The 27,572-nt window shown below is 40.9% G+C and overlaps 2 protein-coding genes across 8 annotated transcripts; both read left to right on the plus strand.

Annotated features, from left to right (window-relative positions):
* Window positions 1-62: 62 nt before the first annotated feature.
* Window positions 63-3,155, plus strand: cd79a (CD79a molecule, immunoglobulin-associated alpha). Its single transcript, XM_068570489.1, has 5 exons — window positions 63-318; window positions 843-1,184; window positions 1,728-1,843; window positions 2,110-2,172; window positions 2,353-3,155. The coding sequence occupies exons 1-5, from the start codon at window positions 279-281 to the stop codon at window positions 2,476-2,478; spliced, it is 687 nt and encodes a 228-aa protein (XP_068426590.1). The 5' UTR covers window positions 63-278; the 3' UTR covers window positions 2,479-3,155.
* Window positions 3,156-3,446: 291 nt separating this feature from the next.
* lipeb (lipase, hormone-sensitive b) lies at window positions 3,447-27,269 on the plus strand. 7 transcript variants are annotated; one of them, XM_068569401.1, is made up of 15 exons: window positions 3,456-3,608; window positions 3,991-4,019; window positions 5,959-5,999; window positions 9,746-9,987; window positions 10,661-10,945; window positions 11,775-11,865; window positions 13,012-13,157; window positions 13,548-13,733; window positions 14,973-15,125; window positions 17,871-18,015; window positions 19,209-19,436; window positions 20,427-20,612; window positions 21,574-21,755; window positions 22,421-22,687; window positions 23,108-27,269. In XM_068569401.1, the coding sequence occupies exons 1-15, from the start codon at window positions 3,507-3,509 to the stop codon at window positions 23,510-23,512; spliced, it is 2,688 nt and encodes an 895-aa protein (XP_068425502.1). In that variant the 5' UTR covers window positions 3,456-3,506; the 3' UTR covers window positions 23,513-27,269. The 7 variants fall into 7 exon arrangements, with proteins under 7 accessions (XP_068425495.1, XP_068425497.1, XP_068425496.1 ...); XM_068569399.1 differs by lacking the exon at window positions 3,991-4,019 and adding an exon at window positions 12,206-12,232 and having other exon boundaries at window positions 3,493-3,591; window positions 20,427-20,642; XM_068569394.1 differs by lacking the exons at window positions 3,991-4,019; window positions 5,959-5,999 and adding an exon at window positions 12,206-12,232 and having other exon boundaries at window positions 3,447-3,591; window positions 20,427-20,642.
* The last annotated feature ends 303 nt before the right edge of the window (window positions 27,270-27,572 follow it).

Here is a 27,572-nt window from a genome sequence, read left to right on the forward strand (position 1 = left end):
TATGTATGAATGTGCGTATATATATATCACATATGTCAGTTGGTGCTCATAATATTCTTAAGGAAGAAATTCACATATCTATTTTCTGTACGCATGCATTATGCAAATGTGGGACTGTCCATGATCAGTCAAGCATACATCCTGACTGAGAAAGAGAAGACAGCAGTGTGTTATTACAAAATAGCAGCGACAACTGGGATCGGTCTTGTTTCACTTTTTTTTTTCTGCAGTAATTCAGTAATTTTTTGGGATATTTAGATCAAACATCTGTAAAAGCGATGGGGACTATTACAAACATTCTACTCTGCAGCTTTGTCGGTGAGACGGATCAATTTATTTTAAAATACAATTGAAATACTCAATAGATAATACTTTGTATTTGTACTGATACTATTATCCTTTGAGTTTTGTGGAGAATACAGAATTAAAAGAGAATTAAAAAATTTCTCCTTGGAGATTAATAAAGTACTTTTCATTCAAGTACTTTTCATTTCATTCAGACATGTCTATATTCAAGTTAGGATAAGTAAATGTACTCTTTATAACTTTGTTTTTAACTTCCATCTGCTTCAGTGAACCACATCTCCTATCAAAGCAGATGTTCGCGCTATCATGACGCATGTTTGCTCTTTTAGTTTCGGTTCCTTATGCTGTACATTTACAACTAATTTGATCTATTGTTTTGTACTCAACTTTTAAGACCCTATATGTCCATTGAATGTACATTGTGATATATGCAATCATTATTAAACTATTTGACAAATGTTGGATAAAAATCAAACTATGAACAACTGTATAATAAATGCTCAAAACTATAAAATGTAATTACTGCTTCCTCACAGTGGGCATTGCTCAAACTAAGGTGACTTTAGAGCCGGACAGGCCCTTTGACAGGGTGCAGATCTATCACACAGCTGAGCTGAAGTGCTGCTACAGCATCGATGGCATCGATGATAATTCAGTGAATTCCAGTTGGATCAAAAAAGCAGCCAACATCACCCTGAGAAACTATGAATTGGGGTTTCCACAACATGCGGCTCAAGGAAAAATTACAGTCACTGGCAAATTGTGCAGCACCCTAACCTTGGAGCCAGTCCAGCTGAATTACTCTGGGTTCTACCAGTGTTTGCTGGAAGGCAGAGACGTCAACCTCCTCTCACATGGCACCTACCTGCATGTCTACAGTGAGTGTGATGAAGTCAAGCAAGCTCTTAGCACTGCTAACGCTTCATAAGCCATAAATCCTGTTAACGTTCTTCCATCCAAGAGCTGTGTGAGTGGCAGCATTCTTGTGTATCACAGCTTGGTTAATCTTTACATAATCTGAATGCTCTCATTACAGTCTGCTGTCCAGTCATTTATTTTAAATAGCACCAAGAATAGATCAAGTTGCAGTCAAGCTAATTTATAGAGCCATTTGTCATTCTGCATTTCATAATCTCATTAAACACCTATGGCTGATGTAGAAATGTAAAACAACTACAACTCCTGTGGGTACTATGTACATGTGTTTACGAGAACCTGTACTTATCAAAACCAATAATTCTAGGTATTTATTATTTGTATAAATTAGACTGTTTTTTACTAAATAGTACAATTAGCTGTATAACTAAATAGTCCAGTGTAATACATCTCTAAATAAAACTGTTAAATTGTTATTAGTAGTTATGACATATGTAAACACTTGTTTAATTAATTTCATCTCTGAACCCTGTCTGTATGCCCAGAGCCAATGGATAAGACAATAAACCTCAGTGAAAGCACCAAAAACAAGATCCTGACAGCTGAGGGAGTCTTACTGATACTGTGTGTGATTGTGCCGTCTGTCACCCTTCTCTTCAAGGTCAGAAAGTAACTGTATTATGAATACCTCTACATTTCAATGCACTACTCCTCAGTTGGATGTTGAAACAATGGTTAATTCCCAAATGTCTTAATAATGGCATTGCCATCATGTCGACACAACAGCATGTGTTGCAGTTTGTAAGACAGTCCTACTTTGACTGTTCATACAGCTATGTTTTTCTCAAACACATATGTTTCTTAGATTTGCTCCATTGAAAATTGCCCAATTTCACAGCTTTGCCAACTTCTGTTTTATTTTCACAGTCAAATGAACTACGTAAACTAGACAAGAAGAAAGCGAAAAAGGAAGAGGAAAACATTTATCAGGTAAATTGAGTCAGGGTCATGGCAGGCATGTGAGAAACACTTGGGTAAGTCACATTGCTCATGGCAAGAACAACATTATGAATGAACATGTTATCTTGTACTAATCAATTTAAGATGAATATGTTTCATTGGTGTTTGTGCGTTTACTTGATTTCTATCTTTCCTAATCCAATACGCCAGGGGCTAAATCTGGACGATTGTTGGTCCACATATGATCAGATTGAACGCTCCCAGGCACACGGCCAGTACCAGGACGTGGGCAACTTTAAGGAGGAAGAGGAGCAGATCCAGCTTGAGAAGCCCTGAAGAAATGGGGAAAGAGGGAAAAAGGAAAGGAAGACAGTACATGTTGAGTCTGTTTTTTTAGGGCTGATATTTGAATAAAACAGATAATTTCTGTACAACACAGATTTTGAGTTTTGTACACAGGCTGCATACTGTTTTAGCATCTGATAACATTGTTTAATTGGGTTGTTTAATTTGAGATTGAACATTATCAACCATAGGGTCCACTCTGTCAGGGTCATTGCCAGGATTTTAAAAATGTTGAGGGCAGAAGTCCAAGGGGATTTTCTACATTCAATACATTTAGCTGTATCGTGTACACATTATCATCATTTAATCTGTTAGTATGTTGTGTATTCTTCTAGTTCTTTTTAAAAATTAAAAAACAGAGTCTAGAGTAGTAGTATCTGTCATTTTATCTGTCCTTTGTTTCTGCAGTATCTAGTCCTGCACTTGGACTAAGCTTTTGAACATATCCAAAAATGGAGTAACTTCTCGCTACAACTAGTCACTCCATATTTTTGGAATTGGACTAAAACTAAATGTTCAAGCCAACCTGGGTGATAAGTCCGTAAAGAGGTCAGAAACCCTAGTCAATCTTAAATTGCATGCCAACCAAATGGATGGAGCTGGTGCTGAAATAGTTTTGTAGCAGCTTTCACGTTTCGTTCATTCAAATCTTTCTTCATCTAATGCTTTTCGTGAATCTTACTGAATGATTTCACAATGTACATTTTTTAGGTTGCTCCAAGAATAAAGCTGTCTTAAAAAAAACAAGAAATCCTTGTAATGATTTAAAGCCCTACGTTGTCCACACACGTAATGCCCCTTTAATCGGTTTTGAATGGGCTCTCTTTGATTTTAAACCAAGCTCCACAACCTAACAATGGGGGTAGGAGTTATCAAGTTTTAGAGCGTCGTGATTGGCTACTGGAGGTGGCGCAGTCATTCATTGGTTATCATTTTGGCGTGGGCGGGGCCATGGGCGCTTGCGTGCAGGTATGAAGGGAAGAGATGAGAGAGGCGGTGCGTAAACAGAGTGGGCGAAGATGGCGTCGAAGAAGAGTGGGAGTAGTAGACTTGAGAAAAGTGTGAATGGAAGACGGTCGTCCAAACACAAGGAGGGTCCAGTGGGTGAGTTTGTCTGTACTGTGCCGACTTCCTCAGAGCCCTCGCTTTTCCCTTTAACTAACGTCCCCTAGTTGACGCACATGAACAGTCACCTCCCGTTAGCTTCCGTTAGCATTTAACGTTTGTTAACCGTTAGATACTCGGATCGCCGGAATGAACGACTGGGATTTAAACTGCTGGGTCCGTCTCAGCTGTCTCGGTCCTGTGCGTGTTTAACGACTCCAGACTCTGACTGTTTACAGACATTACCCGGAAGAAAGTGTCCTGTCCTTACTCTGCCTGTTCGCAGTGGTAATGATGTCGTTGCTTTAACTTAGTAGTAGTTAGTATACTTTAACTACACATGCATGGCCCATGTTGTGTCCTAAATTCACTCTTCACGTTCTGTGCCCCTAGTTTGAGCCGCTGACTGACAGGACCCACATGAAAAGGTACTCTGAACATAAAACACAAAGGGGGTGGGTGGTGGGACAGAGGAAAACTAAACTAACTAAACCTCCCAAGTGGGTCAATGTTACACGGTAGCTAGTACTGTCTATACATTGATTAAGCCAATGGGGTCACTGGTGACGCCGTCATCACTGCCTGGCTGACATAAGAGCAGGGACACATGGGGACGAATAGGCAGCATTTGGAAGAAGGTAGCAGACTTATGCTGTTATGACTAAACCAACGCCCAATGTTGAGCCTGTAAACTTGGTCGTAACTGGAACATTCCCGTCATGCCCAAACCAACACTGTTTTCTAAAAACTTCCTTTTAGCTTTGTTAGAAACCTAAAAAAATATATGCCATGCAATGTCTGTGTTTGCACATTGTACATGCCTTTTCATGAATGCAGTTTGTACAATAGACTTTAACCTATATAAGGAGATTAGACAAGTTTTAACCTAATCTTACTTGTCGTGTTCTTTTTCTCTAAAAGCATTGCATAATACAAGTGAAGGGAAGCCCTATCCGTCCTGTTTTGGAGGGGGTGTGGTGGCTCATTGTTGCAAGTTTCCTGTTGTTCAGTTTGGCCTTGTGTGTTTGAAGGTGCTCTGTCTGGGAGAAGGGTCAATGCCTCATTAACACTTCACTACAGAGCCGCTGTTGTTGGCGCTTCCCCTTGCCGGTGGATTGCTCAACGTTAGCTATTTTTAAAGCAAGCTGACTATAGACACATGGTGGAGTTTTACCGCTAACACTGACTTGGCCTTATATGAGGCAAGTTGAGAATTTCTAGGTAAATGAGGACTTTGTTCTGTAAAGTTTTTGGTGTGGAAGAACCAGTTTAACCACTTTGTAACCATGTAAACATGTATTTTTTTTCTCCCAAACAAATCAGGCGCCAACAAGACCATGTAGGATTCACCTCCATTAACATTTAGAAAGTCCTCTCATACCCCACACACCACACACTTTCAAATGTAACACCCAGGACTGTAACATTGTATAAACTATATATTTAAATGTCAATACATTTTCTAAATACAATTGTATAGCCCACACGACTTGAGGTGGCACCAAGTAAAATTGATTCCATATCTGCACAAAATATACATCCTGAAAGATGATAATAATTGAAGAAGAAAAAAAAGTTATTTTCCACTGGAATAGATTTTCTGTATTATATTTGGTCTCTTTTTTTGTCCATGTTCTGCATTTATTGCTAAACATTAGTATTTCTTAACAGTTGCGCTTAGAGCACATTTATGTTGTGCACTTAAACATAAAAAATTATATGTTCAAAGGTGCTTCATAAACATTGTTCAAAATACAAATGTCTAACACACGTGCTATCAAAAAATAGCACTTCAATATTAGTGTCTTAGTGGGTTATAGTTATTATAACTTTTTGAATTGATTTCTTCATTTAGACCTATGTTTGTTTGCATTTGATTTGCGACCTAATTAGATATGTAACACTGATGCGATAAATGGAAAAAGTCCCATTCTAAAGCTTGTTATTTAAAAAATGTCACTGTAGTGTTCTGCCAATGTCTCTCTGTATGTGACCTCCTATTCAGATAGAAGGTCACAGGGAGTTGCAAGCTGAACAGCCAATAGCAAAATAGCCTCCTCACAGGGTGAAAGTTAACTGGGTTGGGGTTGTCTGTGACTTCCAAGTCCCATTTAATAAAAAAATAATAAGGCATTTGTGGGTGGAGCAGAAGGAAAGAAAAGTACACTGCATTATTTCTGATAAGAATTAGTGTGCAAGTCTGACGTAAACAGCCTGATAGGAGAAGAGCCACATTCAATTGTGAAGATGAGGTAGTGACGGAGTGTTCTGATTGGTTATTCTCTCCTTCACCGTCTATCTCTTTCCTCTCTGCCATCCCTTTCTTTCTCTCATTCTTCTTTTCCATGCTCATTGCTTTCGTGGAAGAGAGGAGGCTGACAAGGACGGAGCCTTGATCTCAGATGCTGGTAAACACTTTGACTTTTTTTTCTTTTTCATCTTTTTAATAGTTAGCCCATGCCATCAATTATATGTTATGCTAGAATCAGCCTGTGGGTAGTTTCATACAAACACTCAATTCACACTGTACATGGGCCCTGCATGAGTCATTATTTGTCTGTAATGTCAGTAGTGTTGGTTGTTGTGCATGCCTTATTAATGTCCACTCTCATCATTTTTTAATGTGGAGAGAATTAAATGGTTCCAGTGGGATTACAGTTACCACTCGTGTTGGTAACGCAGGAAGGGATGATGCTGATACAAGTTGTGCACTACTGACGCAACTAGACATAGCTATTTGGAACATTCGCTGATGCACAAAGTGCAGAGTTGATGAGGCATCAGGTGAGTCAGGCTTTTCTTCCAGGGACTCCCATAGATGGTTCATTGTCAGCCAGCCTGGCGTGAGTGTAGTCGCAGCGTCATTGTTCCTCTGTGTGAGGCATTATTCTGTCAGACAAAGCTGAAGTCTTCACTGGGCCTCGGCCCATTGAACTCTGAGTGAGCTCCTGATTAGATTGTATTGGTTTACATTACTGATCATGTGCATAGTGATTGCATATGATATAATCCCTGCAGTTAGACAAGGGTGTAATTTGCGCCAGCTTCATTATCATCAAGCAAGTTTTAGAGCAGCTTATGCTGATCCAGTGGTTCATAAAGTTTGCGCCTAGCCGCCTTTGTCAACATATGACCTATTGGTCTTTCCAGCTGAGAGAGTTGTACGCACAGCTCCAATTAAGCAAAGCAATTTTGACTGCTTGACCAAGGTAGTTGTTGTGTCCCTTAAGGCCACATGGCTGTTTGTATTCATGCAGGCAGATAATTGTGTATTTCTAGATGTTCTTTGTGCATGTCACTTGGCGTTTCGATGTTCATGCTGACTTAATGAGTTGTTTTTTTGCACATTTTAAATAACAGTTTCCTGTGTTGTCGGGTTCAGAACTGTGTGTGTGTGTGTGTGTGTGTGTGTGTGTGTGTGTGTGTGTGTGTGTGTGTGTGTGTGTGTGTGTGTGTGTGTGTGTGTGTGTGTGTGTGTGTGTGTGTGTGTGTGTTAAGATCAACAAACTATAGTATTGCTGTTATGAGATGTGGCCTAAAGCACCTCCAGATACCGTTAAGTAAACTCAAATGTAGGAACAGAAACAGTTGAGATGTTACTTGGATAAGGTGATGTTTGCTGAATTCCATTCCAAGTCATTTGGATCGAAAACATTCGCTGAACCCAGCCCTCTGTTTTAATGCTAATCAAAGTGGCACTTTTGAAGATTTTCATTCAAATAAATGTCTGTTAGGTAACTATTTTATTGCTGAAGGAAGTAACACAATGATGATTTGCAGTCATACATAGTCAGTTGTGGCATTCCTGTAAAAAAAAAAAAAAAGCTGTATTACAGCTTTTCTTTATTATGCACACAAAGAAATTGAACTGCATACAATTGTAAAATAAATGGCAGATGTAGCCCAAGACTCCGGACTGCTGAACTCAAAGCACAATTCCTTCTGTTTTCACTCATAGCAATTATAAATATACCAGGACTGAAATCTTAAAGTTGGCCACTCTATCTGTCATTGAATCAAACTCAAGAGTCACCAGATATCACAAATTCAAGTCTTGCTGTTCAGAGGCAAACAGTTGGCAATAGCCCATTCTAGATTACAATTTAAGATTATAACAAGCACAGTGTAAATTCTGTGTTAGTGTGGTGTTTTCTCTGAAGTCATGGGGCAAGTTTGTCAGAGCGTTCCTTTCAGATGGTTTAATCAATGTGAAATCAGGCCCCAGACTGATATTTTTTTTTGTTTAGCTTTGCTGCAATACATAGTACATGATATTGTTTTGAAAAATGTTTCCCTGCTGCAGTGCGGCTCTCTGTAGCTGCTTCATTTTACTCTGCAGATTTGTTGAATCTGTTTCTATACCCCACGGCCAAGGAATGCCCCCTGCATTCACCATGGTTTGGTTGGCGACATCGCACACGAATAAACACAGGGTTTCTTGTTTGCAGATGTTTTGGCTTTTAATAGACATAATTGAAGGGGTGTGGGGGCTCATGAATAAGTGAATACGGTAGGACTTTATAACTAAATATTGCTGTTTGTTCTTTACTGGACAGTCTTCAGGTTTCTTTTGGAAAAAATCTTTGTGCTATGATTCAATTATCTTTTGCTAAACAATTTATGAACGTTATTCCATATTGTTAAAGAAGGAGCACTCCCTGAAAGAGGTAGGGTGACGAACAAACACAATACTTTTTTTATGCATGTGTGCTAAAAGTTATCTGGCTAATAAATGTCTCTTCCTAAATGTCAGGGGGCTATGAATCCTCACAGCAAACTAAAATTGCCACGACCATTACTCTTCCTGAATGGAAAGGAATAGCGAAATAATTGTCCCATAAGGGCTCCTTTATTTCTTTGACCGCTTACAAAACAAAAACAAAAAATATATATTTCACTTGTATGATATTATGTTCACTTTTTAGTAGGCACAGGCTGTGTCTGCTGCACAAGATGTAGCTTTGCAAGTCTGAAGAAACTACTGTGCAGTTTTTGTTTCTTTTCTTTCTTCTTTTCTGTACTGCCTCATAGCACCAGCTTCGGTACGACTTTTAATGGCAAAAGTTTGAGGGGTATGTGCTAATTCCAAGGGTGGCTGTTGTCATTTAGGATGACCTGATTATTGTCTCCATAAATGTACTGCAGCCCTGCAAGGAAATTGGTTAACACCCATCCATAACGAAGAAATTATTTTTCTTCTCGGCGTCTGCTCCGCCCCTTAAAACATTCACTCTCACATCTATTAGGAAACCACTGCTGTCTCCGTTCTTTTTAGTTTTATACTGTGTCCACCCACCGGCCGTGCTCCTCTCACCTTCTGTCTCTCAGCGTGCCTGTCACCCAATACAGTAAGTACCTGCTGGTTCCCAGGCTTGGGTGTTGTGGAAACTGAGGTCTCGGGTGACTTAACAGACAAACTCAGCCCTACAGCAGGAATCCAACTGCACTAGATCTGTGTTATGCTGCATTAGGGCAGGGGTATGAGCACACTTGATAAACAGACTCAGCTGTGTTATCGGCTGTGTACCTCCCTTTGGGACTCTTTTGTGAATGTGTTTTTGTCAGTGTATGACTAATCTGTGTTTTTTTTTTAGTAAAGGGCCTGCCTTCTCCTCCTGTTCCATGCATGTCTGCCTCGAACTCGGTGGATTTTGTCTGCTTAGCCGGGCTTTACATCATTTAATTGCAGGCCTTCTTAACTCATCTCAATCAATGAACTTCTATACGCCAGGCTGTGGGGGATTAGTTAATGGGAGGAAGAGAACATTATGTAGGATATAGCCAATGATATCCCACTTTGTCCAGTGTCCACATGCTAATAACAAGTGTGGGTGTGGTGCAGAATAGGGATCAAGCTGCTCCTTTTTTATGCTTGCAGGACCAGAAACCAGCTAAAGATGTAGTTTAACAACTATGAAACAAAAAATCTTTAACTTTACAAATTGAAGGTGGCATATTTGATAGCGAGCTCAGTGGATATTATTGTGATACAAGCCCCTAAGTCAGCAATCCGTCTAATGAAAAGAGAATTCCCCTGCAAGAATACATGAATAACTATTGAAACTATTATTCAATTTGTTCAACCTTCACTACGTACAACTGATCGGTTTAATTTTCAACCTTTTGCATTGCTTCTCTATCTCCCTGCTCTTAGTGATGGACACCAAGGCAGTGTTTGCGGCCCTGCACAGCGTGTGTGAAGAGAATGCCACCTTCTTCTCAGGAGGTGCCAAGGGGTCGCAGGGTGATGCAGCCCGGCGACTGGTGGATACCATGAAGCTGATCAAGGAGCATGCGCGCAGTCTGGAACCTGTTGTCTCTGGCTTCGCTGCAGTTTACCATCATTTTGACTTTGACCCACACATACCTGCCAATGGCTATCGCTCACTGGTCAAGGTAAGCTTTAGGATATTTTGTGTATACGAGTCAGTTCTTGGATCTTTGTCCGTTTCCATTTCACGCCAGTGCAGCTTTGAGAATAATATGCCCCATACTGCAATACTTTCTTATCAATATCCTCTCAACACTGTGAGAAACTGGTTACCAGCCCCGCTTGATATCGCTTTGTTTCAAGGGCAGTCCATTTGTTCTACAGATTGATTTTATGCTGCAAATCAGGTTGGATAAATTCATCCAGCTGCAGAATATCTACCCCTACTGTACCCACTGTACTTTATCTTCTCCAGTTATTGATGAAACATCATGACCTTCAGTGACTGTAGTCTAGCAGCATTCATTTGCTGCTCAGTTTTCTTGCTCCTTGATTTCAACATTTAGAATCCTTTCCATTCACACAGTGTTACTTTGACTAATCTGTTACGATCCTGCGAAAGCAGCAAGCCTTTCACATGCTCTCGTTCATGCATGCTGTCCTACATTGTTTTGTTTTTTCTTCAAGCTGACTACCCTAATCTTAATTACAATTTAAGCAGACCCAATGGACATGGCTATTTAATGATAGCACAATAAAGTTGTGCTTTCTTATAAGGAACAATACTATGCATCATTTTTTTCAAAAATACAATACGACTAGGAAGATTTAATTGAAACATTCTTGATCCTCTTTTAGGTAGTGCGCTGCTGCCTTCTCCATATCATACAGAAGGGGCGCTACATAACCACCAACCGCCGCAGCATCTTCTTTCGATTAGCACACAATGCAGGGGAGATGGAGGCCTACTGCAATGCTCTGTGCCAGCTGCGCGCACTGCTCTACCTGGCTCAGCGTATGCTACATGACAACAGCCATGGCAACCTTTTTTTCCAGGGTGAAAGTGGCCTCAGTGAGAGCTTTGTTCGCGAATACTCATCAATGCACAAGGGCTGCTTCTATGGCCGTTGTCTTGGCTTTCAGGTGAGCTGATGCTTCAAGGTGCTTGGATAGTATGGTAGTGGGACGAGCAAAGAAAAAGAAAAGGCTTAGAAATAGCAGTGTCTCATAGATAGCACTGAAGTGGGCTTTCAGGAAAAGTAAGAAGCTGACAAAAAAGATAGGTAGTTAATACGTAAATGTGCATAAAATTAGCACTGGTTAAGGTTAGAGCGATGCCTCTCACAACAATGCAGAGAAAAGACAATGGAAAGCAATATCAAACTCACAAATGCATAGACACTCTTCTGAATGTACCATCTACAGTTCTTCACTCAAGTTATCTAGTATTCTGTCGCTCAAGAGTATTCTGTTTTAAAAAAAAGATGATAGAACTGATCGTGCAAGGGTTTAGTTTGTCACCAAGTCACCAGACTAAAGGAATAGACTCTGAAAAGAGAGAAAAAGCAGTGCAATGTGGGACAAGTTCAAGCCAGGAAAGCAATACAGACCTAGAAATGCCTCAATGCCCAAACTTGCAGGTAAAATGTAATCAGTAACAGATTTGGCTGGGCAGAGGGATGTCTTCTCTTTACATCTGTAGTCTCTGTTCTCAGTTGAGCTTAACTAGAGAAGCTCACCCCTCAGCAGACAGAGGTCAAACTCCAACTAAAGGGAAAAAAATGATGAAACCTCCTTAGTCTGCCTGCATCATTTTATAATGTCTCAGACTCATCTGATATTCTGATATCCCATCTATATTTCACTTTCTCTGGTCAAATGACAGCAGTTTCAATGGTAGCCTGTATAGGCTCTTGTCTTTAAAAGGACCATCGATTTGAATTTAAAGTGTCTGTTTTTTCCACCCGTCCAGTTCAGTCCAGCCATTCGGCCCTGTCTCCAGACCATCGCTATTGGGCTTGTGGCCTTTGGAGAAAACTACAAACGCCATCAGTCTGGAATAGGTCAGCATCTTCTCGTCGGTGCCCGCTCATCATCCAGTCACTTAATTCTCATTCACAGATCGTACTCATCCGCACGACTTTTTCCACATTGCTCCTTGGCCCCTGACTGTGTACCTTTTTGATGTTGTGTGCTTGAATTGTAGATGCTATTTCATCCTTTGGAATCTCAAGGGATAGCTGGTGTGCTTCTATATTTCAGAATGTTTTTGAACAAGCACACTGTTATGTGCAGAAGCAAAGATAGAATAACATGCACCATCGTATACACACACGTAAATATTTAACATTCAAAAAGGAATCTTTCGACTCATGGTTTCTTGTGCTCTGTGCTGCACCGCAGTGGAGGCGGGAGGTATTGCACCATATGGTGAGTGTACTGGAACCCTCTCACCTCTTCATCATAGTCCTCTGTAGTGAGCACAGGCTATATGTCTATATGAAGAATTTGCTTCTGTCCTATAGCTCCTAAGCTACATTAGATTTCTAGTGTCTGTATTTTAGTTTAATGGAAGTCTGAGTGGTACAGTCATTGTATATGAAATGTGATTGCTTCCCTTTTCTTTTTTTGCCCATCCTTGATTCATTGCAGAGCATTTTGATTGTAATACCATGATAAAATGCTTTGGTTTGAACATTAGCATCGGCACAGTAGGTTTGAAACAACTGTGTGACAGTAAGATTATAACTCTGTGCGAAAAAGCCATTTCGCTCTGTTTGTTTCTCAATTACGGCCTTATCTTTGACCTTTTCCTTCTTGACCATCTTCCTTTCCCTCCAGCTTTTTTTTACCTTCCTCATTTTGTCAGTGTGTTTATGTTTCATAATTTTAATGTTCTATTTAGTCACTTACTGCACTTTTAATGTCCCCTTGTTCCTGCTGTTCCTACAGTTTGTTTTTGTGAAATTGTGGTTTTCATCCCCATTATTCTAAACTTTGTTTTTTTTTTGTACCATTTGTTTCCATTTCAACTCACCCACATTCCTCTATTCTTTTCCTTTTGACTTTTAAAGTGTGTGTGTGTGTGTGTGTGTGTGTGTGTGTGTGTGTGTGTGTGTGTGAGAGAGAGAATGTTTTTGTCCTTTTAACTCGTCTCTGGTGTTTCCTAACCTTTATTATACCCTCCTTATTTGTCCTTCCTTCCTTAGGTGTCGCAGCTAGCTCTTTCTTTACCTCTGGGAAGTACGCCATAGACCCAGAGTTGAGAGGGGCAGAATTTGAACGCATCACCCAGAACCTGGACGTCCATTTCTGGAAGAGCTTCTGGAACATCACTGAGACCGAAGTCCTGTCGGTGGGTAAATTTACTTCACATGCGGACAAACTCCCTCCTAAAACTTGTGTAATCTACCCTTTTTGTTGCCACCAACACATGCACACATCATTTTTTAATTTATTTTAAAACTGTATTTGAGAATGTTTTACTTTCCTCTGGTAAAGAAACCTTTCTGTCATTATGCATTTTGGTCTTCAGGCCGTTGGTAATACTAGAGTGGAATTAAATTCATTAAATAGCGTTCATGATTTATTCATCTAGTTTCTCCCTTTCTCTCCACTGGCATGACTTGCTCTGTAACTTACACTCGTCTTTGTTTTTCCCCTTCTGTCTTAATTATTTTTATCCATCTCTTTGTTTTTCTGTCTTTCTCTGTTCATCTCTTTCTTTTTTCCCCTTTTCCTCCAGAGTCTTGCCAGTATGACATCCACTCAAGTTAAGGTGAACCGGGCTCTTTCTGTGCCCCCCGTGCCCTTTGACCTTCCGCTGACAGCCAACCACAGAGCATCTGTAACTATAGCTCCGCCATCAGCACACATCGGCATTGCTCCGGTTCAGATGAGGCTCATCTCCTATGACTTGCGTGAAGGACAGGTATCTAAATCATGATTCTGTTTGCACTATATGTTTTGTATGGTGGTGTAGTGGCTAGCACTGACGCCTCACAGCAAGAGGGTCTGTGGTTCGGATCCCAGGCGGGGTTCGGATACTGGTCTGGCAGGTCCTTCTGTGTGGAGTTTGCATGTTCTCCCCGTGGCAGCGTGGGTTCTCTCCGGGTTCTCCGGCTTCCTCCCACAGTCCAAAGACATGCTCCATAGGTTAATTGGACTCTAAATTGCCCGTAGGTGTGAATGTGAGCGTGAATGGTTGTCTGTCTATATGTCTGCCCTGTGATGAACTGGCGACTTGTCCAGGGTGAACCCTGCCTTTGCCCCTTGACAGCAGGGATCGGCTCCAGCGCCCCGCGACCCTAATGAGGATAAGCGGTTATGATAATGGATGGATGGATGGATGTTTGCACTATAGTTGCACAGTGAAAAATGCAAATACAAAGAATAAAGCTGCATAATGTCAGATGTTATGCAAAACTTGATGGCTTCTATTTTTCTGTAAGTATTTTTTGTGTGACCTAGTTTATGACGGCATTCCGCTGGCTCTTTTTAAACCTTGCAATCATACAAATTCTTTAAATATTCATACACTATATATTAGCATATCTGGTACTAATCACAGCTAGAGCAAATGACAGCTCCGACTTTTCCCCATGGACCTAATTCCCAGTCATTATCTCTCTCTATTATTATTTTTCTTCATTATAGGTATCACTTTCTACTCCCTCCCCTAGTCTTTCAGGAGACTCCCTCTCTCCACCCAAGCTTGTACCCCTTACTTTGTAGCTTACACACAAATGGCTGTCACCAAACACTTTCAGCCATTGATCACGCTGCAACAAAAAAAACTTTTTTAATAATGCAAAGCACAAGTCAGCATAAGTGAAAGCCCTCCGTCTCAGCCACGAGACCCCTCCCTCCTTGTTTCTTTTAATGAATGGGAATTAGTGTGCGTTCATGCAGGCTCAGGAGAGGCTGGCAGCAAGCTTCTGCAGAACAGCTAGTTAATCCTTACCTAAAAGGAGCCCTGTTGCTAACACTAGCAATACAATATATTAACAATGAAAACAAGGCTTTGTTTGTCCAACTGGGGTTTATTGCAGTTGTCAGAGTGGTGCGAACATCACCATCTGTCATCATGTGATGTTATTATTTGTATGAGCGTTTTCTCATTTTGCTCATTCCTTCCTTTCCTATCCCCTCTTTGTCGCACTCCCTCCAGGACAGTGAGACTCTGCTGTCTCTTGTTCGCTCTGAGGGGGGCGCCATCTCTCTGTCTCTGGGGATGAAGACCAAGCGCCTCCCCTCATCTCCCTGTCTCCTGATCCACTTCCATGGGGGAGGATTTGTGGCACAGACCTCCAAGTCACATGAGGTGAGATGTTAATCTTTACATAGATGTTCTTACTCTTGGCATTTTATTTTTAAGAAAAGATGCAAACAAAAGACTTTAACATATTTATATCTAGTAGTATTTTGTCTCGTCTTTATGTGACATACACTGCAAATAGAAAGTAAACATGGTTATTATGAGTTCACCTGTTGGTTTGTGGACTTCCGCATTGGCTTCCCTTTTTAGAGGTTGCTGCCTGGCATGGGATAATATTTGACTTGGTGATATTTATAATTAAACAGTTGGTCAAAATGTAGTGTGACAACACTACATTAGAAACCTAGATATTATTGACAAAGCGCTCATCCAGTTTATCGTCTCATCCCTTCAGCAGTTCAGAGTCTGACTGCTTTCTCAATTGCAATTGAACCCCAGCCAATTAAAGTGTTAATATTTATTGTCAATAGTGTGACATGTAATGATCCATTAAGCTAATTATTTTTTAATTAATCCCTGCAAACTTGTATAGTATTAAAACATATTTACTGATAAGGTGCACACAAAGCTTGCTCTGCTCCTTAATGCAAATCTTTGCTTCTTGTCATTCACTTCTTCCTCATCCTTTTTTTCTTTCTTTCTTATAGAGTAGCTGCTCATGTTTCAGTTGGGTTACTTTATTTGTACCCACAGGTAGACTTGGTTTGTAATATAAAGCGAGGCATCCACCTCGACACTCATTACAATCAATACGGACAACCAGACAAACTTGACGATAAAAGTACACAAAGCTATAGATCAGTGCACTGTTATTATTATAATATGTTCACTTAAGTGACAATATCTAAATCACTGTGATTGGAAAAAACGGACACTGACACACACCCTCAAGCTTTGGCTTCATGTCTTTAAAGGAATGTTGGCGCTTTGTCATTACTCCATCAAACACAGTTTGTGCCCCCATGTCTCTTTGTTCGTCCTACGCTGCTCTGGCCATCTGTGTGCAGTCTTTATGTGGCATCAGGCTGCTTATAGCTACCGCAAGACAGGGCTCTGTGAAATCGCCAAGGACTTGGGCATCCTACGTAGCAGCCAGAGGATGAGGGAGCAATCAGAGGCGAGGGTGAACAGGGCTGTCGTGTTGAATTAAACAGATAACTGTACCACCCCGCAGAGAAAGATTACCCTGGGGCCAGGCACTAATGAAAGACTTGTCAGACTATCCTTCTCTCTTCTTCACTCGCCTTTCTTATTACATCCTCCCGCTCAATCTTTTTAATATCTCACTAAATCCTTTTTGTTCACTTGGTGTCCTTGTTTTTTTGAACATCTCCTTCCTGTCTTATTTGGGCAACATGGTCTCACCTCCTTAATATTTCTAGATGACTTCTGTTCTCTTAATCCCCGAGGCAAAGCCAAAAAAGAAAGAATTTACAAAAACGGAAAGTTCCTCAGAGGGCGAAGGCCAGGGTTGTCCTTTTTACTTCTCATTTGTCCTCTAGTCCTGTGTCCTTGCTTCAAACCTGTCTCTCCTGATGCTGGGTGAGATGGAGAGTTGGACTTCAGTGGCAGGAACCTTTGGCGGTCTCAGGGCTCAATTATGCTGAGATCACAGGAATGGATGTGCTGGCATCTGTGCATTTAGCAACTTGGGCACGACCACACACACAAACCCACGATCCCAGTAGAGGTATAAACTTGCAGATTAACTGTGCTGCCTGTCTGAGAGTGAGTGGTACAGCCTCTCCCATTAATTCCTGCTTTGTGTGTGTGTGTGTGTGTGTGTCTGTGTGTGTCTGTGTGTGTCTGTGTGTGTCTGTGTCTGTGTCTGTGTCTGTGTCTGTGTGTCTGTGTGTGTGTGATGAGTTTCCTGAGTCATTGTGTAAAAATCAACCAGCCCCAAAAAACCACACACATGAACCTTCACTTGTCAACAGTCTCACTCAAAGATTTGTTGTGACAAGTAGGGCTTAAAGACCGCACAACTGACTGCTGGAGCTAAAATGTATGTATTTATTTATTTTCATGCTGAATCACTGGTAGGTTAAGCAACATACAAACACACCGTGCTTTTCCTGGCATTGTGAATGGAGGAAGAGCAGTCGCTTTCCCCGCCAGCCCTGTCATAGCTAGTCAAAAAGGTGTTGGGAGAAGATAAAGACGCAGAAGGAAATGACGAATGCTTTGTCGAAGGAATATATTGTCATTTTTGTCATGACAAATTTGGATGCCTTTTCAAGGTCGCTGCATTGCTTTTGTGAAGTACAGGATTTGCCTTAGATTGGCATAATAATAATAATAATAATAATAATAGGACAGACGTATTCTGACTATAGCAACAAGGAAAAGCAAGATACTCTTTTCTGAGTTGTTTTTGTAAGCTACCCCTGTAAATCCACACCACCCTCTTGGCTTAGTCTTTTCTTCCTCCGTACCCAGCAAACTAGGACATGTGGATGTCTTTTGTTATTGCTGTTTGAAAAGAAAACTAAATGAAGGTGACTGGGAAGGCAGCGCTCATTCTACCATTTTTGTCTACACAGTAAATCTGAAAGCAGACAGATGACTTCAGAGGGGCATTTTATTTTCATAACTTTATTTTGTCTTTTTAATGTTTCCCCCCCCCACGTGTCTCTCCTAACACATTTCTTTTTCCTGCCATCTGCCTTCATCTGTGTCTTATGGTGGCTGCTGTTGTTTCATAACTTTAACATGTAATATAATCACTGTGAAACTGTTTTGTTATTCATAATTTCACCCCTTCATACTCATGTCTTCTGTCTGGTGCAGCCCTATCTGAAGAGCTGGTCCCAGGACCTTGGTGTCCCGATACTGTCAGTGGACTACTCTCTGGCCCCTGAGGCCCCATTCCCAAGGGCCCTGGAGGAATGTTTCTACGCCTACTGCTGGGCTCTGCGAAACCACCACCTACTGGGTACATACACATCATACAGCATTGATTACATCGAAGTACTGGCTTTTCAAAACTCTTGTTTATGTTTTTTTTTTTTTTTTTTTTTATAGTAATAAGAACCATACATGCAGTTGAAATGATAAATAATTAGGCAGAATAAAGAAAGGTGGTTGGATAAAATCAATGGACTGGTAACACTCTTCAAGAGTGAAGGTGTCCTGTCGACTGCCTCAGTAAATCCTCACCTAGTTTTACCAATTCCCGGTACCTCTGGAGAGGATTCATTCATCACTTTGAAAGTAATCATGCTGCAGCGTATAGTCTTGCACGCTACTCGTTGTTTTGCAATATCTCACAAATTGTGATGCTCAATATTCAGGCCGACAACAAAAGACATCTGGTCGTTTTGGGGTACATCCATCCACCCGCTGAAGCACACTGTGTCAAATTAACAGTGCAGTATGTTTGTGTTGTAGTACAAGAAAACAATATCACAGCCATGGGGCAGGCAGTGTGTCAACACCCTCTCAAAGTCACATATTCAACAGCGTTATGGTGGAGAAAAGAGATCCTGTGTCTTGATGTGTGTCTCATTGCTTTTTCTCGCACCACAGTAGATTTCACATTGTCTCAGAAAAATACATTTTTGAAATGCCTCCATGCTGGCTACAACATGGCCGGAGGCATTATATTTTCAGTTTGTCCATCTGGCCCATTTTGGATATCTTTATTATATCTTGCACAAACATGCTCTTGGACTCAAGGATGAACTAATAATAAGGTTTTGATAGTTAAAGGTGAAGTTCACTTTGAGCTCACAAAACAATCTTAAGGCAGGTGTGCGCCGTCAGGGCCTGCTAAGCCTTCACTGCTGGCCTAAACAGAATCACAAAGTTATTGCTATTTTATAATTTAATTGCTTTTCACAAATACACTACCTCGATTATAATTATTTTTTTCACCATTAGCATATTTTCTCATTGCACAGCGCCTGCCTTCCTCTGTTGCTCTGTCTTGAGTGTGCAGCAAGAAATTGTAAAAGGATACAATGATTATGAAGTGATGACATTTTGGACAGACGTGGATGTAAGCCTTGACTTGTTGGCAGAGGCATACTGTACAACTGCTGGGGGTGATTCTAGTTTTGCCAGGTCCTCCTTTGTTTCTTCTTTTCTTTACCTCCATCCATCACTATCCTATTTTTATCTGTCCAGGCTGGACTGGAGAAAAAGTGTGTCTGGCTGGGGATAGTGCGGGAGGCAACTTGTGTGTGACCACATCTTTGCGCGCTGCTGCCTTTGGTGTGCGAATGCCAGATGGCCTTGTCGCAATCTACCCAGCTACCCTGCTGACTGCCTACGCATCGCCCTCCCGTCTGCTCACACTTATGGATCCCCTGCTGCCGCTCAGTGTGCTCTCCAGGTGTCTCAACGCCTATGCAGGTGTGTGTGTGTGTGTGTGTGTGTCTGTGTCTGTGTCTTTAGAATAAAGTCCAGATTCTTCTTCTATCTGGTGAGTTGAGAATTAAATCTAAGTTTTCCTCTTTCTTTAAACATCTCTGCATGTCTCCGTCTGCTGACCCACATCATACGTACTCCTAACATAATGGTCTTTAGCGTAGTTGTAGGTTTATGAACGATCGCAACTACATGTGTATCATAAACGATGTTGTTTGTCTTCTTTCTATTCTATTCCATTTCATAAAGTAGCTAACACAACAATTTATATATTTTTAAAATTATCCGAACGTTATGCCCTAAAATGTCTAACCATGTCTGGCCAGCATTTACAACACAACGTACAAGTACGCTGTTGAACATTGATGAGCAAAATTGAAATGGATTCTGTGTCGACTTATTCATTCAACCAATGTCTGCACTGCCAATCTTTTTAGTTTTAGGACAGTAATAATGATCATATTAATCATGAAACTGTTTTGCTCATCTTGGATCTCACTGTTGTGTATAATATTAAAATAAATGTAATCACAAATCTTTATGGATTTTATTCTAGTTGTATTGTGTCTGAAAAACTTTCATGAACAACAACTCGACTTATTAGCATATAGATTGTTTTTCATGTGTTGTCATTAATGTATGTAAGAAGCCGGAGAAACTTACAAGTCTTTTTGATAAATTGTTGTCAGACAAAAAAAAAGAACTGTGCAGGGCTAGTAATTGGCCAAATAACTGAACTAAAACACTAATCAATTTTTATTCAGTCCTTCTGTCATCACTGTGCATTGCTGTCTGTGTTGCAGTATTGGAACTACTGTCAGTGGTTTTCTTCACTCTTATTAAAGCTTTCCTCTTATTGCTTTCCCCTCTTCTGTTACTCATTCATGATTATTCAAGAATAATAAAAATGCCTAAATCTCACTTGTTCATGAATCTCTGCATCTTCTAAGCCTTCCTCCTTGTCTCCTGATCCAGGCAATGAGCCGCAGACAGAGGCGCAGGTAGAGAAAGTGAGCACGCTGAGCCTGGTGAGGAGAGACACTGCTTTGCTGCTCAGAGATTTCCGACAGGGAGCCTCTAACTGGATCCACTCTCTGCTGGATTCCAACCGAGCCTCAGCCTCCCACAGTACAGCTGCAGAGAGGCCACCGGTAGCCACTGGTAAACCACCCACTCCCACCGTGTGTATAGGTGCGTTTGTCCAGACATGTGTAGTCAAGCGCGAGTTCCTTTTCATCACATCTTTCTGCTGAAAATATAAATGAGATGTGTGTGTGTGTGTGTGTGTGTGTGTGTGTGCGTGCACCGTCCATGTTTTCAGTGTCTTTATTACACCAATTATGAGAGCATCAACATCAACTGTCCCAAAGTTACTTTATGGCCCATATGAAGCAGGTTATTGAGATGGATCCCCTTTATTCAGCATTCAACTAATCGGTTATTGCTTTATCTCACCTTGTTGTGCAACACTCCTGTAGCCCATTCATATCAATCCACCTCTTTGGAGCAGCAGGGCTTTGACAGTAATTGTTAATTGTAGCCACGGTAAATCCAGTAGTAAATCGTAATTTCCCCGGTGTTCCTTTTTTAGGGAGGTGACACCCCCCACAGCTGCAAGCCTAAACTGATGATAATGTCATAGGTGGGTCTGCATTATTAAAAGGCCATCATGATGCTGACATGTTCGTTATTAAAGAGATAGGCGATCGGAAGCGCTTTGGGAAGAGACCAGCAATGATGACTTCTACAGCTGTGTTTTGATGGCTCGGGGCGGGCCGACGATATCACCATGACGGCACCATTTGAATTTCCTCCACCCACTTCTCCTCTCTTCTTCCTGATATATCCTAATTTGCATTTTAGGCTTTTAGCTTTTGGCTGTCAACCAAAGGACATTTGATAAGTGAAAACGAAAGAATAAGGGATTGTGTAATACTATTTGTGTACTTTTTCCTGTCCTCTGGGTGCTATTGAGCCTACGTCTGTATCTTTCACTCATCATATACTGTGTATTGTGTCATTGATGGTTATTTTTGATAATTAAAAAAAAAAGATTGTTCGTCTCAAACATTTTAGATTGTTCTGTGTGTCTCATTAATTTTCCCCCTGTCTCCATCTCTAGACACCGTAAGGAAGAGCATTTCAGAAGCGTCCTTCTCTTCTCCTCACGCCGACCCCCCTGTAGCCTCAGATACCTCAAAGTTCCCTTCAAGGAAGTTATCTGTAAAGAGCCAGACTTGCCAGAACTTGGGATCCCACAACAATTCTACTTCTCACAGTGCACCGCTGCTCTCCGATCGCACTGTACGTCACGCTTGAACATGTTTACATTGAGATAAGTGCGCTCTTAGCTGATGCTCTTATCTAGAAGACATTAACGCCATTAAATGGCTATGGGCTTAACACTTAGCTGTTAGTAGGGGTTGCTGTGGGATTCTAACCTGCAATGATGAAAAGATTTGTATTTCATTCATGGTTATTACACCACTGCAGTAAAGGGAAAACACACCAGAATGGAGATATGTTGGCCATCTATCATACAATGTTGTATACCCAGTGCATGTTTGATGTTTGATCTCAATGAACTCGGGTGAGATTATGCCACCCATTCCTCATAAACAGATCTGGTTATAAAATGCTGACCGGATATCAAAGCTTTGTTTATCTTCGCATGTATTTCCACACAACCAGACTGGATTAGTGGCTGGCTTGGGGAAAAATAACGAGTAAGGGTGATGCAAGATTTTGAATATACTTTTCTTCCCTGAAGTTGGGATTGTGCAGCCAAGACTCTTGGGCACAGAGCCAAGGATTTAAGAAGACTTTTACAAGGACAAAGTGCCGTTTGTGTATTTGTAATCAAGTTTGCCTGTCTAATATTATGTCTTTTTTCATCTGTCCTTGACATCACTTTCTCCTTCGACTTAGTGCTGTGTATTCTGAATTATTTCTTATCTCTTCTTTTTTAGCCAGAAGATGTGAATTTCTTCCTCTCCAAGGAGGCAGATCCCTCCATGGTCAGGGACCTGTCTTCAATGGCCATACCACCCCCTGCTGGAGAGGAGGGATCAGAGCCGACGCATGTGAGGGAGTTCCCCCTGGGGTTTGAGCCACTGCGCTCAGAGCAGCTCTCTGAGATGAGGATGGAGAGCTCTCCAGTGGTCAAGGATCCGTTCTGCTCTCCTCTGCTGGCTCCTGATAGCATGCTGAGAGGGATGCCACCTGTACACATAGTGGTAAGATGAAGCGGCAGCTGGAATGATTAACAGGATGACACTTTACATAAATCTAATGTAGGGAAATTGCAAAGTGGAGAATTTATACAGTTCAATAGTTGCTCTAAGCTGTCAATAAGTGCTTTAATGAATACATTTGAGTCTTTCCAACTGTCATATCTGTAGGAGGTATGATATTGTTGTAGGTTGAAGCCTACTCTCAAGAGTGTTAATATGAAAATTAAGAAATTGGTGCTGATTTTTAAAGTGGCTAGAGTGAGTCAGCGAGAATGTAAAGAAAGTGGGGACAAAAGAGACTGGGATGCTTGGCTTCCTTTTCTTCATCCCTTAATTAAGATTCTTGACATGTCTAAAGGGAATCCTAATTTTCTTTTCACCACCTTTTTTCCGCCCTCTTGCTTCTCCTCTCTTCCCTCTCAGGCTTGTGCATTGGACCCCATGCTGGATGACTCTGTGATGTTTGCCAAGCGTTTGAGAAACATCGACCAGCCTGTCACTCTGTGCGTGGTAGACGACCTCCCCCATGGCTTCCTCAGCCTATCGCAGCTCTGCAGGGAGACGAAGGAGGCTGCCAATATCTGCGTGGAAAGAATTCGTACCGTCTTCACCCAAAAGGACACACCCCCGGAGCCACGCAAGCACCGCAAGCTAGAACGGACCGATAGGAGTGTGTTAGCCTCTTCTGGGGAAGCCGGTTCTCTCTTCGTCGGCCCCATTGAGGGAGCGGAGCTTGCTGTTGGGAGGGGTACTAAAATTGCTGATGGGGAGGGCTTAGTTGCTGTGGCAGCCCGGAACAATACTGACGCTGTTGGTATTGGACCGTAAATAAGGTTAGATTAAAAAAACAGCAGTTGATCCGTGGAGTGAAGGGAGAGAGTAAATGAAAGTCAGACAAATGTAGGCAGTGCAAAGCAGACAGAGACGGTATACTAAAAACAGATGGGGAGAGAGCGCCGTCTAGGTGAATGCTTAGTTTTTAAGAGACAAAAACAAGAAAGGATCACTGAAATAGAACTTCCTCTGCTTAACAATTCCCGCCACTTGTTTGCGCTCCATCATGCACAGACGCATGGCAGACAAAATGAAAACGCCCTCAAAAGACAATTGTTTTTGAATAAAATGGTAATTTAGCAGCTACTTAGATCAAAGACCAGCACTCGCCCACACATGCAGCATGCATACTTGATAGAGTTGCAGTTAAGCATAAAGCAGTGTATAAAATACTTAAGACGAAGCCTGAATATGTGATTCATCTCGGCCGAAGCGGTCATTTGAAGGCCTAATCAGATAGTGGTAGGCCCACTATATGCTTATGGAGCCATCCTCATCAAAATAGCCACTAGTCTTTTAGGGAGCCTCTCTAAATTACACTTAATAACTCCACATTGTGTTCTCCATTGCGCCAGTTCGCAAGTCAATACAGCTCACTTTGTGGATAGTAACTCTGTTGACTCTCTCCTAAATCAAATTACAACGCTAAAACAAAACCAACTGAATGGCTCTAAACAGAATTTATTGATTTACTTGTTTCTTGAAATTGTTGCAGTTTTAATCAATGTTAACTCTATGCAGTAGAAATGCTTAAGTTATTTATATATATTTTCATCTATTGATGTATTTTAATCCTTCAATCATCACAGTTTGTACACAATACTGTTTGTAATCTTTTGCTATTTATTCCACAGTTTTGAATGTGCTTAATATTTACCTCTGCTTCTTTGGCACAGCTGCTCCAGCATCCATTCCAATGAAACTAAAATCCTCGTCTCAGTAATGCATACTGATGGGATAAAGTAGAATATGTAGAATATTACACAGGGACGCAGCGCCCTGTCTAGACGCTGCTTGGTGCCTTTTGTAGTGCTGATATAACGAATGCAAAGATTGCATTTTATTAATACCTACTGTGGAATTTGTGCAGATGCACTGAGCTGGATTATTTTCTGAAGAGTACTTGCTTTAAAATTTGGGTCCCATCTTCATAAGTCTTTTCATTGCTCTCAGATGTCTGACAGGCACTAAATGTTTCAATTCAATACGGGAAAGAATTGGTTAACATTCTCCTTCTGCAGAACTAAAGCTAGACAGGAAAGGTCACCAAAAGCCTCAAGCTATCGATACACAGTCTAAACGCCAATGCACTGATTTGAGGATGTCCCCGGTCCTCGCAAGGCATTTTTGCTCACTTCTTGGCGCAGTGTGTAAAAGTACCACTTCTCTTAAGTTGGGGGATTTCCTGCCTGACACTCCGTTTCTTCAAATCAGATGCTTTTAGGCAAAACCTTAGGACTCTGACCAGGAAAAGAGATTGCAGGGTTCCATGTAAAAACAACTGAATTTGTATTTGGCCAACTATAATTGGCTAGTGGACCAGATGTTTTTTTTTCTCCCCACCGTCCCATTTTGTGATTGACTTTGTTTTCAATTACCTGAGGGCACTCCTCTGAGCGCGTTTCCACTAAAGTACTTTTGAAGTACACAACAATGTCCTTCCGAGGGTCAGTCCCTCTCAGGTCCAACTAAATATAGATGCCAACGATGCTGGCACTGTCGTGCCCTTGCCTGGTTACAGAGCTAAGGTTGCCAGGTCTCCTAGAGGAGGATGCTGGGTGATGAATAGGATTTAGCTGAATCTCTGAGTGCAAAATCCCCTCCCCGTAGAAGAGCAGGATTTTAAGCAGCAAAGTCATGCTACAGGATTAGACCATGCTCAGTTCTGTCAGCTCGGAGTACTTACTGCAATATTTTTAGTCAGATTGATGGAGAGAACCAGGGGCGTGAAGAGAAAGAAAGTAAGACTCTCATCCTCTTCCAAATACTGGGCCGAAGTTTGGTCTCACTTTTCTTGTCATTGCTTATGCTCACGCTGCACTTTTGCAGTCGTTTGTCAATCTGCAAGTTTATTTAAAGCTTGTATATGTGTCATGTTTTTTGTTATTGCTGCCTGTACGTGAGCCTCAAGAGGAGTCTGCATGTACACCTTCACATGATTTTCTTTCATTGGTGCGTGACAATCATGATCTCAGACGTGAGTTCTTAGTTTACTTCATGTGTTCTGTTCACATAAAGAAAGGAATGGCACTTTACAGTCAAGAGACTATAAGTAAGTTTAATCATCTGCTGTTGAGAGCAACCTCAAGCCGCTATGGCACATTTTTTTTGTCTGTGATATGTATTGACTTAACTTCTAAATGAATCCTGAAAATACCCCCCGCCTATGAAGCCCAGCTGGGTTGATTGGTTGTCGTCACGTTTGTTGTATAAACATTACTATGTGAGCTGTTGGAAAACTGAAGAAAAAATGTGTCAAATTCACCCACTCGTTTACTAAGTTCCATATGCCTCTTACCTTGATGACCACTCCTGTATCGGGCTAACCTGACTGAAGGTGATGTACCAGAGAGCCCATCTGGTGTTATGGACAAATATGTTCGCAGTGTTACCTTTTTTCAGTTTTCCAAATTCATGGCTTTTTTAGGGTTTTGCCGATGCATATACTGTATGATTCCTTCAGAATAGAGCTGAAATGCATGATTCAGTATTGTTTTCATGAGTGTTGGTTCTCTCTTTCTAATATCTCTCTATTTGTTGATGAACCACAAACCTTTTTCTGTAAATGTCCTTGTGACTGCAAAGTAGTTATAGTAATGCTGTTTTTTGTTGTTCAATTATCAGGTTGTACAGCATACCGCCACAGTTTTGGTCTTCAAAAGGTCTTCTCACTTGAGGTTTTTGTTGCCTCAGGCTGATTTTGTTGAAGTGCAATGCAAAGTACAATACTGCTAAAACCATGAGCGAACTGCCTCCAACATTTATAGTCAAGCAATATAGTTACACACCAGCATCACACCATCGTTTCACAGTGTCAGAATTGCTGTGATGCCATTCATGGTCATGCAATGTGTTCGAATTACCTTGAGGTTGAATGTCATAGTGAAACCAGCATATATACCACAACACTTGTTTTTAAACTGCATTATTTTCCATCAATGCATCTGATTGGCCTCAACCACTTGTTTACTATTACTAAATAATAATGTCATCAGTCAGTTGGATCCTATATGTATTGGTGGTTTTGAAACGGAACCAAAGACTGCAGCCACAGTCTTGTAACAGATGTGCTGTTCTTGCCGTTTAGTGTTTGCCGTTAACCGGTATCATAAAAAATGCAGGTGCTATTCGGTGCCATAGCCTCTCTGCACCCCATTTGCAAATTGCTCCGCACTGTAAAATGTAATTCTGATGTAGAATATGATAAGCCTTTCAAAAAAGAAACATGAACAAAAACAAGCCATAGACTACAAATAAAGAGATTTTAAGTTACGTGTTGTTTTTTTTTCACTTTATTTTATTCAAAATGCCACAAGTGCAAACCTGTGAATACCAAAATAATGTATATTAAACGATATATGATTCATGTAGATATTTTTACTTTCAGATGTGTTACTCTTATTGATTACAGATTGATTTGACTGCATTGTCTTTGCAGGTTTCATGCTACAACGTGGTGTCTGATTCGCCACCAGTCAGCTGCTCTCTTCCTTTGTTGATTTGTATCTAAATAAATATATTCTCCCATGAACCTGCTGTTGTGTTCATGAATCAACTTCTTCATTGAATTAATCCAACTAAAGATTAACCAGGTTATTAGCAATGAGAAATAGATTATAATTAAATCTCTGACCAGATAGTCTTGGCATCTCTAATGGCTTTTGAGTTATTAAATATGTTTATGTGAGAGTACCTAAAAATCTTAACTTAATTTGACTCAAATTTTGATTAAGACATGGGGAAAGGTCAACTACTAGATTGACCTTTTGTTAAATTATGAAGTGTCAGATGATTAAAAAAAAGAAAAGAAAGCTCTGTGATATTGTTCATTCAT

This window comes from Clinocottus analis, unplaced genomic scaffold (genome assembly GCF_023055335.1).
Source record: "Clinocottus analis isolate CAN_PGR_092001 unplaced genomic scaffold, fCliAna1.0.p SCAF_9, whole genome shotgun sequence".
In the NCBI taxonomy this organism is placed as follows: domain Eukaryota; kingdom Metazoa; phylum Chordata; class Actinopteri; order Perciformes; family Cottidae; genus Clinocottus; species Clinocottus analis.